At 38.5% G+C, this 16,689-nt stretch overlaps 1 protein-coding gene across 1 annotated transcript in view; it reads right to left on the bottom strand.

Moving 5' to 3' along the window:
- Positions 1 to 16,689, bottom strand: part of rngtt (RNA guanylyltransferase and 5'-phosphatase) — a 99,867-nt gene that overhangs the window by 68,261 nt on the left and 14,917 nt on the right. Inside the window, exons 8-9 of the mRNA XM_031730214.2 lie at positions 15,015 to 15,116; positions 85 to 220 (exon numbers count right to left, since the gene is read on the bottom strand). Of these exons, the coding sequence (XP_031586074.1) occupies positions 85 to 220; positions 15,015 to 15,116 (238 nt within the window). The remainder of the gene's footprint in view (positions 1 to 84; positions 221 to 15,014; positions 15,117 to 16,689) is intronic.

Below are 16,689 nucleotides of genomic sequence, written 5' to 3'. Positions count from 1 at the left end.
GGATGACGGTGAATTTGGAATTGGAGGGGACACTGGACAATACAGAACCATTCCAAAGAAGGTAACGGGAAAAGCATAACTTACCCCATCCAACAGAGTATTTGATAGGTGGACACGTGGATCTTTCCGGAAAGGAAACTCTAGATTTGATATGTGGAAGACGGCGTTGTCTCTGTCGATCATGTACACCTCATTTTTTCCATTGATGAGCATCATGTACCTGTGGAAAAACAGGATGCATCCTTAGCTAGTTGTAAGCACAAGTTAACAAGTTTTATTTGTGTTAATCGCTGTGATAGCAATGATGATAATAATAAGAACCACTGAAACCCCAAACTCAATAGTTAAAAGAATATATTGGAAACTGTAACACTGTCATAAATTCAATAAAATCCTGGCAATAAATCTTACATTTTTTTATATGCTATGAATCAAAAACACTGTTGGGGACTACTTGGTTGGGATCTTCATAAATGAAGCTAATCCTCATCAGAACTACAAGTGGGAGCTTTGATTAGATTAGATTTAATTAGCAGTGATTAAACAGCCTCCCAGCTGTCACACATGTCTGATTTAAATATTGCAAAATCCTGGCTGGTGCACAAATTATGTGATATCAGTTGTTTTCTAACTATGGTATGTTTTCTGTATGTGTTGAAAAAGCCCAACTAGGGGTGGTCATCGCAAACTAGCTTAGGTTTAGTACTGTGTAGCTTTTATCTTTTAACATAACATGCCCCACAGAAATAAGCTTTATATTTATGCGTGTCTCCCATCAATTTTAGCCCAAGTAGTTGAATGATTTTTTATAATGATGATTTCCTTGTTTCCATTACACAAAAGGGAGGATCTAAATCGCAACAAAGACAGCTTCAACCCAAAAAAAGCAAAGCACTGGAATCACCTATTGGCTGATTGGCTGAATCTTTACTACTAAAACAACTGTTTGGCGTGCGACCCTGTCGATCAAGAGCTCTTCCACAACACATTCACTGAACAGGAACAGAATAGATTAGAAAAACAGCATCTCAGCATAACTGTTTCAACATGTACATGTTTTCCATTTCACTCAAAGTATGTTTAATTGTTTCTTTGGGGTAATCACAAACTATTACAGCCTTCGTGCCACTTTATTAAAATGTTTCGTATTGCTCGTTTTCATGTAATTTCTCCAGACAAGCAAAGAGGCCTATAATTTTCTTTCATTAGCTTATTTGGATGATTAAGATTGGAAATAATAATAATACTTTAAAGCTTAATAGTTGTGAGCAAAGAGAAACAACACAGTCTGCGTATGCCTCCAAAGTGCAAATGAGCTGTGTTCAATTGAAAAAGCAAAACAAAAACAAACAAACAAACAAAAAAAACAAGGTAAAGGTGCAAGAGCTTTTAATCGTGTCTGAAAAGGAAAGATCACCAAACAGACGCTTAATAATTGCCAAAGCACCCATTTTTCCTTTTATCTAGCTGCATTTAACGAGAACTGCAAACTAAAAGCTGTGATCAGTGTGTCTGAAACTGAACAGACACATAAAAGCTTGCTTATTTTACTTTTCAAAACAATAAAAGGTGGCTGATACTAAAACTTGTTTTCTTTTTACAAAATGCATCTTAATAAAATTTTTACTCAATGGTAAACAAATTATTTTTTCCTATTACAGAAGTCCCTTAGCGTCTTCCACTAGCACAAAAACACTTTGTTAGCACATAGGTTATTACTCTATCTTCAAACTGCATACATCACCAGTGGCCCATGCTCAGCTAATCCACAGCACGCCTTTGCAGGTGAGATAAAGAGGCACAAAACAACATTTCAACAGTCTGTTTCCCTCAAGTTAAACTTTTGCAGCAATAAAACAACGTAACATACCTTGTGTGATTTCATGCCGTCGTCTCTACAGTATATATTTATTACTGTTACCAGCTTAAAGGTTTTTTGTTTGGTTTTGTTCAAAGAAAACCAACATGGTCAGTCTGGGGTCACACATTGTTTGTGTTATTGGATTAAATGATATTACACTGCAAGGGATTTGCTGGTATTTTGTCCATCATAATCTTTATTTTTTTCTGGTTTGGGATTCTTCAAAAGTAATATTAAGTAAAAGCAAAACAGAAAGTGAAAAGACAATCCACTGCTGGAAAATTACTTTTCCACCCTTGAGTAGACCAATCTGGGAGATTCAACAACTTGAGAGCAGTGACTGTTGGACTGTTAAAAGCTGTTAAAACAGGCCAGCTTTCAAACATGGGTCACGATATGAGCATGTGGCTGGTATTAGTTTGACTCACACTATCCTCATAAGGTGTGCCGGATTGCCAGCGCATGAAGGATAAGACCCCTTTTAGATTTTTATCACCCTTATTTCTCCATCTGCACTGTACCACTACAAGGGTGGGGTGAGGGGCATCTTTGAATAACCAGAGTAAACACTACAGGTGAACTAAGGTGTTCTTCTCTCAGGCATTTTCTCTAGAGCCATGGGGCTGTAAAATTAACTGGATAAGGGTTCCCACAGCATGCATGTTAATCTATTATTTTGTGGACACCCCATCTGGAAAATAAGTCATCCAAATTATTTGGAACCCAGTTATAATTTAAGGATCCATCCTTCTGCTGGTGCTGTCTAATTTAGAAAAACTGACCTAATGTATTGCATTTAATGAGATGTTTTCTTCTTATTGGGGCTAAATTGAACTGTGCTAGATGAATTATGTGTATTAGGCCAGGTTGCTTTATCAGTTGTTTCATTAAGATACATAAAACTGAGGTCAAACAATATTTGAAAATACTGTGCCTTGAGCCGTTCCTCATTTCTTTTCATTTTACTAGGAAAATGAGAAACAGGTGCAAGGATCTATCAAAACATGCAGCAAATAAGGCAAAAACTTTTTTTGAACAATTCTACCAAGCTTGAAAGTCAATATTTGGTATGACTATCTTAGATAAACTTTCTTATATACTTTTTTTAAGCAGTGTTCAGGAATAGTTCTTCATGCATTTAACACTCTTCTTTGGATGATGGCTGTTTGTTCTCTGTCAAAATGATTTTGGGCTCTGAGGAGGCCAATCCATGACTCGACTTAACTCAGTTTTTAGGGTTTTCTATTAGATAGTAGTACCTGGTACCAGGACACACTACACCCCGCTGTCAGAATATGCCAAGTTTACAGCTAATACATATGCTTTTTTCCTGTCAAACTCCAGTATCTTTGAGATTTTTCAATTATTCAAATACAAAATGCTAACAAATGATGTGTTTTGGGGTGCTAGTTTTAAAGATATTATACATATTACAATATTATATAGATATAAAATACATACATTTCAGTACCAAATAATACCTGAAGAATACCCAGAGAGACACAGTTGTGTTTGCTGCTTTATCAATAAACACAATGAGTTGGCAAATAATTAAAAGCAGTTTCGAAACAGGGACATTAAACAGACTTAAATCCTTGATCTTCCCTTCTGTTGGTTCCCCAAAAATGAGCTAAAAAAAGATGGGCCACACCCAAAAACACAGACACCATTGTTGCCTTTGTGTTTCCTCCAGAACAGTCTCCAAGTGTAACAGCAGGTGTGAGCATTCAGCACTGTTTTTACCCAACTGCTTTGATTAGATTTTCCATGTCAAACACATCTTTATTAGGCTCTCTTTGTTGTCTTTTTTTACTTAAAGAACAATATGTACAGAAATACAAAACCCAGAAACTCAATCATAGTCTAAGTCCCATTAATGTCACTGTCAACTTATTTTTGTTGTTTAACTTAACATCCATCCATATGCATGACATTATTCTGTTTAATGGTTGATTAGTTAAGAGTCAAGTAGGCTTGTCTTTGTTAATTCCACTGAGAGAGAGAATCCGGTGGCTTCATTACACACCTCTTATGAACTCAATTACACTCTGCAGTCTGCTGGCTGCTCTTTAAAACAAAATACCAAGTGCTGAATAAAGCAGAACTAATATGTCGTAATGAGCAACTAAAGCCCTGCTGTATTTGGAAAGGTTAAGTATCCTAATCAATGCGAGTAAAAACTGCAGCAAATTATCTTGTATTTCAAACCAGAAGAAAATTGGTAGAAGGCTTTCATGTGGTACCAACTTACAGCTAGTACACACACTGAAGGGATGTGGGCATTGTCGGAAAGCCAATTTGGATGGCAGAGATGAATTTGAGATTAATGACTTCCCAAAGGACAAAGACACAAATTTCTCATACCTGCTGTGACTCTCCGCGATTATAAACAACAGGATTAAACCTAATAAATATGCCACCAATACCAGCTGGTTCAAAAAGGGAAACTTGTCAAGATGCCAAGAGTGAGGGTGTGTGGAAGTTAACACCAGCGACAGTGATGTGCGTTATACAAGTAATGTGCCAATGCCAGGTTTTTTTGCCATTTTACCCTTGCTGACTCTCAAAGGAGATGTCTGGCCCAGGACCTCCTACACGGACCCCACCAAAGTATATCTGGTGATATATAATGATATATGAGTGTCTTTATGTATGGTTTTGTTTTATTTTGGTCATCAGCCAATTTACTAGTTAATAATTCCCTAGCTAGCCTTAGCCCCTCTCATCCCTAATGCTTTAATCTTCATTGCAGACATGGATACACACACAGACATCTGGGGAGCTGCTAGCCAAATAGTCATTCTGGTCATATTTATTTAAAATCTGCTTTAAGTCCAGCGGCTGGGGCACATCTGTAATAGATGTATTATAATGCAAGATGACTGCCCCTCCCTGAACCTGGTTCTATTGGAGGTTTATTCCTGTTAAAAGGGGGTTCGTCCTTCCCACTGTCGCGAAATACTTGCTCACAGGTTGCTGTCTGATTGTTGGGGTTTTCTCTGTATTACTGTAGGGCCTTTAGCTTACAATATAAAGTGCCTTAAGGTGACTATTGTTGTGATTTGGTGCCAGATAAGAAAAATTGAAGTCAATCAATTTAATTCTCAGATGAATCCCTGAAGTATGTCTTAAAGGCAGGTTGACAGAAAACTTGTGGAGACCATAGATAACATTCAGCCGCCTCTAAACTCTTGCGGTCAGATGGACTTCACTGTCACCATATTGGGCCACAGTATGGTGAAGCAGTAGTCCTCATGCGCTAGAGGTCTGATGTAAGTAGCAGTGCCACTCTAAGCACTCAAAGTACTTAGACAGTATAAGCACCTGAGCTGAAGGCAAGTGGATTTCTTCTGTAGGTTCTTGAAGACATTTTATCTCTCATATAAGAGGCCTCTATATCCACTTTCAAGACCCTAAAAAAGAAATGCAGTTGCCTTCAACTAAAGTGCTTAAGACTACCATGACCTACATAACTGACAACCTGCCCAGACACACTAACCAGAACTACCTCCAGCTGTAGTTCTGGTTCACGTGACTCTGCGCAAAGTTTACTAAGGGTGCAGAGCAAAATGTCGACTACCATTGTTTACTCCCATCCAAAAAGGTGGAGTTGACTTCTGACTGCAGGAGTCCCTGAGGGGGCATTATGATTATTTGTCACAATATGCCTACTCATATTTCCAGAAGACCACTTTTTACATGACAATATAATCTTTCAACAAAGTGTGGGATGCCTCTTGTGCAGACACCTGCGTCTCATTAAATAAATTAAATTATTATCCATGACATGATAGAAACAAGTAAAAAAATACTCCTTTTAAAATATTGTGGAGAACCAGGATTTTATTAAAATAAATCAAATGGTTTATAATGCACAGACAGGACACTTTTACATGACAATATAAGTTATAATACATTAAATGGTAAATGGACTCGTTCTTATATAGCGCTTTGCTACTCTTCTGAGCACTTGTGCATTCACCCATTCACACCCATTCGCACAAGCACATGTTCGTAGTGCTTTCTAACCAACATTCACACATACATTCACACTCTGATGGATGCATCGGAGAGCAATTTGGGGTTAGTATCTTGCCCAAAGATATTTGGCATGCAGGGGAAGCCAGGAATCGAACCACCAACCTTCCGATCAGTAGGTGACCTGCTCTACCGCCTGAGCTACAGCCATCCCAATCAAGACATTACAATCATAAATAACAGTTTTGTTATGTAAGATATGTGCATACACACATAGTTAGGTTTGCTTTGGAATAGGTATACAAGTTAAATACAAGACCATATGTGTTACTTTTGGGGTGGGTGGGGGGGGTGGAGGTTTAATGTAACATCGTTTTGTTTTGTTTTTTTTCCTCATCTCATCACATCTCTGTCTGGTGTAAATAACTTCCTAGTTTTAAAGACATTAATATTCGAAGTCCCTAACTTGAAAAGTTAGGGACTTTATTTTTGTAAATCTGTACCTAGTTCAAGTTGAGAGAAGGGAATGGAGAACCCAGAACTACAACTTCTGGAATACGCTGGTCAAGAAAAGTGGCCGTCATAAGATGGTGTTATGTGTAGAGCATGACCACACACACACACACACACACACTCCCCTGACAGGAGAAAGCGTAAAAACACACTAATCCTGAGATATAAAGCAGGTGGAGACATGTTCTGTGGAAACTGCAGGGGGATGAAGAAAAGGGAAAAAAAAGAAAAGAAATGTGGGTGGAGAAAGAAAAAATGGTGAGTGGGCCAGCACTTACATTTTTTGGGTGGGAGAGGACGGACTCCATCCTCAGCTCCACTGAGGATGGAGCAGGGTAAGAAAGGGAACAGGAAATGCCTGCATTGCCTAGTTTAGGCAAAATGATAACTCCTGCAGACAGAAAGATATACTTGTGCGCAGGGCTAATATCTTTTATCTCAGAAAAGGAACAATGGCTAAAAAGATCAAACAGAAACGCCGAGTGTCACAACAGAGAAGATCTGTCAACCAGTGGGGACACAACAGGTCTGCACAGAGCAGAAGAGGTTCTCCCGCTGTCTAATTGGCCAACTAGCCACGGCTGTCAAGTACGTTCAGAGGAAAGTAGAGACCATTAGTTCTGTGCAACTCCCAGTGGTGGTCCTCCTCGTCACAGTCACACCTTCATACCAATACCATTCCTCCCCTCCTTCCTTCTATTAAATTATGGTGGCAACAGACACTTTATTCTGTTCTTATGGACAACAGGAAATTATGAAATATAATATGCTCATTTATTCAGACAAGTGGATGTTTCTGCCCGCCTCCTCGTCAGCTCTCTGGGTGCTTCGCATGTTATGCACATTCCCGAGCCACATCCCCCAAGCTCTTTAGCCCTAATGAGGCACAGACGGTCATTGTATCGGCTCTGCAAGTCTACAAGGCATGACTGACAGCAGCTGATTTCCAGGGGAGGGTTTAGATCAGATCCAACAGCTTTGCACATCATTAGTGATGCGTCAAGGGGCTGCTCAAGGGACGGTGCTCTCTTTTTCCCCCCTAGGGAGGGCGGGGTGATTTCTCATTTTAGACGGAAGCGCAAAAAAAGAAAAAAAAAAAGCGGGCAAAACAAATGGATGTACATATTGTATTTGTCTGCTTGATGCAGTACTCTTGTGACTCAAAATACTATTTAAATACTTACAAATGTAAGCTTTTATAAAGAGGCTTACATATGCAGCCAAAGGCAACTAATCCTTTATTGTTGCCCACTACCTGGGTAAGGATTAAGGAACCCAGTACTATGGGTTCAAAAACTACACACACTATAATTGTATAGACAATGTTAACTGTGCTCAGTTTTGATAGTTTTTTTTGACTGGTTAAACATTTTTTGGGGATCCATTTTATTGACTAGGAGACTAGTGAATTAAATGTGAGGAGCAGCCCTAATTTAAAGCTTACTGAACACCAGTAAGGTAACCTACAAGTTCCCTGTTGAAACAAAATTTCAATAACTTACAAGACAGAATTTTGGTGCGGTCTATTATATAAAAGGTCAGCTGAGTAGCACCACAAACACTAGGCTACTACACGCCCTTGCTACAGTGTTGTTTGGCCTGTTTTTGCTGTTTGTTACGAAATGAAAAGTGTAGAAACGTAAGGGCAAAATCAGCTAATTGACAGGTAGTTGTAGGACAACATGATGACCTTATATCATGTAAAAGTCAGCTTCTGTTAATATAAATGAGATGTTTCTGTGAAATTACAATGATACAACGCAGCTTGCTGTGCTGTCCACAAAAGGCAAAAAAAAAAAAAACCCACAACAAACCAAGACCCCCACCTCCAATTTTAGCCATTTGTGAGGTGGTTGTTTGGAAACCTGATGGCACTTTAATACCTAATACATTACTGAAGTTTTGTGGATATCAATCTGATTTAAATACTCTGACATAGATAATAATTTTCACCTTTGAATCACATTTGTCAGCTGAACTCTTGACTGTGTAGGCCCCACAGGAGGCACACAGATACACACACTTAAAGATGTTGTGTGTTATAGTAAGAAATAAGAAATTAACTAAATAACCAACAGAAACTATAAACCACAAACACACACATATGTGTTTGTAATTATTTATTAAGCATACTGAATTAACAAATAAATGTTTTAATCTTTGTGTTATTTTATTTTGTTATATAAAACACTGGCAGTCTTACTGAGAAAAACAAAGAGTCAAAAAATGGCAAAGATGGCACTGGAGTCTCTTTCACTGACAGTATTTCATCTGGGATGTAAAAGAAAAACACTGGATTGGTGTCCTCTCTTTAAATAAATCACTGAAGTGTTAATCAGGGATGGAACAGGACTTTAAAGAGACAATTAAAAAAGTCAAAGACTTTCTCAAGTGCAGTTTCTTTAAGTCCAAGATGAGCAACATTGTTTGTTTAAATGCCTAAGAACATAATTGGCCCTCTCCCTCCTCTTTGCCCTTCTCCTCTTCATCTCTGGGGCACAAACCAATCTAGCCCTGACAGAAGGCTGTATAAGAAGAGGTGAAAAAACCCCCAACTCAGTTTATGTCTCCCCTCTTGGCAAATTGCAGGCAAGTGACAAGTTTGTTTTTTGTCTTGTTTTTCTCCCTTCACTGTATGACTGGTTGCATCGAGAAAAGCTATATAATATTTTTAGGTGAGTGGGGAAGCGTCAGTACTTTGTCACCGTCACGTATGTTATCGTGGTACTGAATGAGGTAGTTTAACTGTCACAGACGTTGATGCGTTGCCCTGTAGTCATAAGAAGAAACTGCCAGAATCACCGATTTGGGCCTGACAGCAACTCTGTTAGAGCATTACAGGCTGCTTAAAATTAACATTCTTCCTCACTTAACCTTTTCCTGTAAAAAAAAATTATACTTGCATGTGATATTTAAAAAAAAAAAGAAATTACTCATTTAAAAGTAAAAATGGCTTTCATTAGAATTGGAAACTTTTTTATCCTCACCAGGGTAACAAAGGGATTAAGAATATGTAAAACTAAAGTGAGGACCCCTGGCAATATGCAAAGAGAAAAATCTTTCACGGCCACCTTGGAGAGACAAATTTCCTATTAAAAGTCCATTTCAGGTCTTAAAAATGCCACTGGAAAGAAAGTGGGACATTTAATAAGAAATGCTCTGCACATTTCATGTAATGCATCAAGAGAATGACAATTTAAGATCACGCCCTACCACTGCCATCTTAATGAAAACCCACCAACTCAACAATCTTCCATCATGTTAGACTGCAAGTCCTGCTGTTGCCTATGTATACTTTTTTTTAATCCTTTGAGAAATTTTAGAATTAGACCCCAGCAGCACATCGAACAAATGACCACAAATCTATTTGTGCTAGTTTTGAGAAGGGCAAACCTTCGCCCCTGGCAGAAACATCTGGAATTCAATATGTAGGGGATGCTGAGGACCAAAATGACCAAAGGGATTTCATACTAGGGATGTCACAGTATCAGAAATTTGGTAGTTAGTACCAATACCATTAGAAATACATGCGTTTTTGACACCTAGCTCATTACTTACAATTATCATCCAACATAATGCAAAATTGCATATTTAATTGTTGCAAATTAATATGTCAACAACAAAGCAGTTCCATAATTTACTTTGCCTTTCATATTAACGAGTCAGAGCAGAGCTACAAGTGTGTTGCATGGAAGTCAGAATTTCCAGGTTTCCGAGTCGGAATTCAATAGTTATATCACCTCAAATCAATGAAACAAATCCAGCTTTTCCAATTTTGCTACTGGAATGTGTTTAAATCGGGAGTGATGTCATTCCCAGCTCCAACATTTGACTTTTCCCCGTTTCAGTTCAATCTTACCCTTATAACACCAAAACAGTTTAGGCACTATTTTGTAAGGTGAAGAACAGGAGTGGGTATAAAACAAAACAAAAAAATATACAGTATTGTATCACTATACTTTGTGTGGCAGTATTATATCAATACAAGGACACCACATATTAATATTTTGTTAAATACATTTATCTGCCACCACCAATCTGGGGTGAAGCCTTCTGAGGTAAATGGACCACAGCATAGTGCAGCACGTGCACTAGCTGTCATCTTCCACTTGTATTTTTTCCTGTGCTTGTGGACCTCCTCCTGCATCCTCTCCTTTTTCAGCATGTAACAGCAGACTAGATCCTTTTGCATGTTCCCTTCAATTCCTGAAGAATTGCCATCTGGGTGCATATGTGGCCCACAACAACTACAGTACCAAAAAATAAACAAATAAATAAATAAAAAAGCTTATACAGTTGCATTTGAGAATTTCGGGAATTGAATGTTAATGTAAGAATAACCGCGGGACACATCCCCATTTTATACTGATGGTCACCAAGGCAGGTACCACTGATCTTACAGCACATCATGGCAATTAGATGACAAACAGATTAATGCTGTGTTGCACTTGAAGTGGACAGCCAAAAATTTGAGATGCCAGTTGGAATTTTCAGCTGGAGTGCTCCCCCATCAGTCAGATTTGCCACTTGATTGTTGGACAAGTCACAACAATCCCAGCTTTGCAATGCAAGAGTGGGATTGTTGGAATTGTAGAACTTATAATCTGTACTCCCACTGTTCTGTATTTTTGTATATGTCACACACAAAGAAACATTGATCCTCTACTCTAAATGGAATAACTTAATGACTACACCTTACTGGAGGCAAAGCTAGGTTTTCTGACTACTGCTACTGGAACAAAATTGACTCAAGCACAGTAAAGAAATACGACAGACTCCAAAAGCCAGCAAAGGAAGAATTAAACATTTTCATCAGTGTCATGTCTACATTAAAACTCCTTGAACTGTTCATTAGATTATTCACATATTCGACGCTTCGTCAACAAGAAGCCAAACATTTAGCTCACCGCACAGACGGGGGAAAGAAGCCAGTAAACATTTATTTGGTTTTTGCCACATTTATTTTGAAGCCAGACTTGTCACACCAATTAAATTCATCAAGGACTGGGCCATGGCCCTGCTCTGCACCCTCCAGAAGACACACAATCACAGTCCACTAATATTGTCCAGTCCAACCTACAGTCCAGATTCAATGAAGATCTGCACTGTTGGAATTTAATAACACTGATTTAATAAAAAGAAGAAAAAAAAAAAATCTATTTCTCACCAAACCGCCTCTCATCATCACTTCTTTTGTGTAAATTCAATTTCACACACAAAAGATAAACTTGTATGACACACATGGCTATTTACTGGATAAATTAAAAAGCACGGGCACTAATAAGGAAACATGATTTTAGATTGCTTTCATCCATCCCTTGGCTTTGGAGAATAAAGTAACATCAGAACAGGCTGTCCCTCGCAGAGAGAATAAAAGCCTCTCTTTTCCAAGCGCAACTTTATTACTTGTATGTAGACCAAAGCAAAGACTGCGTTGTGAATATCCACAATGCTGCACGATCCTTCTACAAAAAACCCCATTGCTTTTGTCAGACGTACTGCATGCACCGTGTGTCAAAAAGACAACAATGATAAATAAAGAGAACTGCTGAAAAAGCATGAGAACCGCAAACAGCAGGCTGACACTATGCTGACAACAAGGACCATCAAAGTCTACCATATCAAACCTTTTGCCGTGTAAATATGCTGTGGTTTGCATTCTGATGTTGTTCGCACACATGCGCATGCAAAACACGCACACACACACGCACACGCACACACAAAGCAGGATGTGAATAATAAATCTGTATGTCTGTAGCCAAGTGTCAACAAGTTTCAAGAACTTGCAGGTATTCTAAAAGGAGCCAGAAAACATTTTATTTATATATTAATATAAGATGGGGCACATTGTTTACCACAACTAAAGAAATAGACATTAATTCATATGGCTGAAAAGTGACAACATTTTTATACCATACTTCTACACATAACATCTCCAAGCTTCCTCTTTTACATGACGCCCCAATTGTTTGGAAAGCAATCGCAGCGGAAAAACACTAACTGAAAGAAGGCTGAATGTATTAGGACAACCCAAACATGACAGTCGGACATCCAGCAATATTTCACTCCGATTACACTAGGAGAGTTTAAGAAAGAGTTGACTGAGGTTAGAGGAAGTATGAAATCAAGACCAAACAAAGTGACTGGATCACACCGATTGAATTAGTCATCCCATTACACCTAGGATTTAGAAATCACTTTCACTTCTAATCTAGCAAAGCACTGTCTGAATACAGCGTTGTATCACAGGAGGCTGTAACACAGCCCAAGCCAATATAAGCTTTACCAAGAGAGCAAGCTGCTGTCGCTCACCTCAACCTCAAACACACTGCAGTTGAAGCTAAAGGTGTTATCTTGTATTTTTCCTTCTCTCAACAAAAGCCATAAAAGACCAAATACAGCAAAGTTATATGTGTCTGTGAATACTTTGTGACTTTCCTGTGACCTCAGTCAGAACAATGTGTCTTGATCCTACTAGGGTAGAATATGTTCCAACAGTCTACTATCTTTTTAACTGGGTCAAAACAAGCAAGCAAGCAACCCAAAGGATCTAAAAGACGCAGTCAGCTGGATTATCTGCAGACTCTAAATGAACAAACAGCTCAGGAAAGTCGACGCTGTTAAAAAGGTGGTGTTGGAAATAAACTAGCAGCAGAGTTTACTTTGTTTACCCATCCATTTGCCTAGAAATTTGCCATACATGGGATTAGAGCCCTCCACACTCACCCTGTGTTCCACAGTACTTACATCAACCATACAAAGCCAGATTGTGCAGTAAGACCACAGCACCATCTGTGTAAAACTATCAACTCTAGATCACTGTGGTCACTGCTGTTTTCAGCATTTTTCAGACAACAGTGAGCCATTTAGGACTATTACCACATGCAGATTAAGACATAATCAATTATGACAGTAACACATTGTTAAAAAGGGCAAGCAATAGCAAAACTAACCCTTAGATACGGTTCAGGTCAAATCTAACCAGTTTTGACATGTGACAGCAGTAAAAATGCCCTAAATTCATTATTTTAAAGTTACCCAGAAAAAGTAGCCACAACATCTAACAAAAATTATTCTGAGCTAAATGAGGTTAAACACATGGGAATCCCATACATGCAAGCATTCCTCCCACTACTTTCAATGCACAGAATAGTGCAAATATAATTAAATCATTATGGCTGACAGGTTTTCATGCTTTTCCTGCCAAAATGAGTGTTGTAAGACATAAAAATACACTTTCCATTAATCATCTATTTATTAAATGTCAGACATTCTAAATTCATATGTCCGACAGGTATGTATACACTGTATACTGATATGCAGTTTAGGGAATTCTTGGCCTAAGTCAAGACTGTACCAGACCAGACCATGAAGACATAGTTCCTGATACTTGTTAATCATTTGGGAGGAGGTATTAGGGCTTTTGGTGCTGATCTGTGTAGCTGCTGCCTTCTGTCTATACCTACAAATTAGATCAAATGATAAACCTCATAAGAAAGCAACAGATCCTTTATGAGTAACTATACTGCTTCAGTATAGTATAGTTCAGTATAGTTCTGTATAGTACAAAGATCAGACAATGTACCAATTCAATATTTGCTCCATCTTTTGGTTTGTTCATAGATTTTTGTTGCACACCTTTTATTTCACCAGTTGAAGTTTTTATCATGCATATTTCACCAAGATGGATTTTCCTACCTTCTTTGATTATTTTAAATCTTATTTCAAGCAATATGTCCTCTGGGTTTTTTTAAAAAAATAGAGTATTTTACCATTTTTAAATCGCTGAATTTGAGGAGAAGGTAGTGCATTATATCCTCAATATATCCTGTGCTTGAGTGGTGACTCATAGCATACGGAGCCTCTATCTGCATCTGGTTTTCACAACTGAAAAAAATATCAGGTTACTTTTCAAAATCAAGTGCTGGAGGGACATAAGGTGACAGACGAGAGCCAGAGGCAGCAGAGGCAGCAGAGGAAGAGGTCAGTGTCCCTCTTTAGTCAAACGTCAGAGCAGAGCTTAACAACAATTTCAAGATGTTCTGAAAATAATGGAAGCTGATTACACACATTAGCAGGATCTTGGTCAGAGGCCAAATCTGTACTCTGCTAGTCTCTCTCTTAGGGGAAACTAAAGCACCGATATGTAAAATTCTTTAAAGTGACTGCAGTCATTAAATATTCACCAGCACACTGCACATTTGCACCAGCGAGGGAAACAGGGCTTCACAGCGGACTACCAGAATACTAACACTTCTTTTTCCCTCAGCACTGGCTTTACGTAACAGAGACATCAAACAAAAGAAAAACAAATTCAACCTAAAATGTGACCGGACAGAAGAGGTGCCCCATGCCATCTCTTTTATATGGGGTAAGAGACTGGAGTCAGTCATCCTGTTCAGGTTATATGAAGGTAATTATGCAGGGAACATCACTGATATCAAAGAGCACTCCTGCTGATTAGCCATGTGAAATCACTGTAATTAAAACCTAATGAGAAAGAGAGCATCCCTGATGGACAACTCTTAAGGACATAAACTTACGGTATGCCTACTGACACAAAAGAAAACCCATTGAACTTTGAACCCAATGAAGTTAGAGACACACAGTCTCATACCTGTACTGACACATTAAGAGAAGCAGTCATTTCTCATGAACTCACCGCGTGCCGTCGGCTTTCCAGCTGACTTTGTATGGATTCTGCTCGAGGAAACGCAAGTTTTGCCTGTCCATGGACACAGGCTGCGCACCAGGAAAACCAGACCTGCAAAAACAGCAAAAACAGCCCTTACATGTGTGCCTGGTCTTGAGCCTGGCTGTAAACACAGCTTAGAACCTCCTGTGAGCGTCACTTAAGATTTTTCGTTGGCTGTTTCGGTAAGCTTACGAAATTTCACATTTATTCCATCCAGGATCTTCTATTAATGATCAGGGAGTCAAGTCTTTTCTAACACATCCCAAAGATTTTCAGTGGGGCTAAAAATTATGTCTCATGCTCTCTGAACGAGTCCTTTGCAATTTAAATCCTGACATCATCACCTTGGACTATGCCTGTGCCATCGGGAAGGGGAAAAAAATCCGAGCAAACTTGGTGGTTCAGTATATCCAGGTAGTCAGCTGTCCTGATTTCTTTTGGGCTTAACCTCGACCTGACTAACCCCAGATCATAACACCACCATCCACAGGTTTGTATGGTAGGCACGAGACATGATGGGTGCATGTTTAAATATTTAAGCTCACTAGTAAACTGAAGCCTTTTTTGATTTAGCTTCAGTTTTTTGGGGGGTTTTTTTTAGCTGCGCTGCTGTTTAGTCCCAATCCATCTTTGCAGCGTGCATGCCAATATACTATCACATTTTTTTACTCTTAAACACAGTAACAAGTTCTAATATTAATGTTTATGATGACATGATTTCAAACTTTTAAATCCTCTCCAACCACGTAATGCCTTGGAGAGTTCTTAACCGCATTTTAGTAGTTTCAGCAATATCCTTGTTGTTGTTTTTTTTTTTTTTTGCTTAAAGCAGACCAAAAATTAGAATCTCCTGAAATGAGATATCACATGGTTGTGAAAACGATGTCTAAATACATGGTTGTTTAGAAAGCGAATCATTGCATCAGTTAGGGTTACATCACCTGTTGCCAGCGAAAAATGAATCACTGCAGGAGTCACCCAGAGGAAGCCTCTTACCTTTGCCTAATTACAGTGGTGACTTGTTTTGGCCAGGCAGTGTAGTATGCGTACGTATGATAGGATACCAACAGGCAGCTGGCAAACCTAATAGTTCTCTCATCAGTTCAAAGAGAACAAGTACTGGATTTCAATGCACTTTAAAAAAAAAAATCTAATAGTAGACACTAGGGCTGCACGATTTTGCATAAAATGAGAATCACGATTTTTTTGCTTAGAATTGAGATCATGATTCTCTCACGATTTTTTTTTCCAGTATAAATATTTATTGCACTTATTAACTGCACATAAACTTCGCAACAGTTGAGACTGAATATAAAAACAATAAATGAACATAAAAACAATAAATTTTTTTTAAATCTCGCATTTTGTCGTTCCCGCAAAATGTTGTACTGCTTGTAATTCCGTCTCCACCGTTGCTCAACACTGCGTGTATAGAGCAGGTAGTGCAACATTTGAAAAATAGTTGCGGGACGGCACTGTGTAGCGTTTGTCTAGGGTGTTGATCATTTTCCTAAATCCCTCGTTTTTTTTTGTTTGTTTGTTTGTTTTTAAATAAACTTTATTTATCACATTTTAGACATACAGTTAGGAAAAACAGAGATCACATAAGAGATGACACTGTAGTATTACAATGAGGAGCGCT

The sequence above is a fragment of the Oreochromis aureus genome, linkage group 15 (genome assembly GCF_013358895.1).
Source record: "Oreochromis aureus strain Israel breed Guangdong linkage group 15, ZZ_aureus, whole genome shotgun sequence".
In the NCBI taxonomy this organism is placed as follows: domain Eukaryota; kingdom Metazoa; phylum Chordata; class Actinopteri; order Cichliformes; family Cichlidae; genus Oreochromis; species Oreochromis aureus.
The sequence above is the reverse complement of the archived record's forward strand: the minus strand, read 5'-3'. Positions and strand labels throughout refer to the sequence as shown.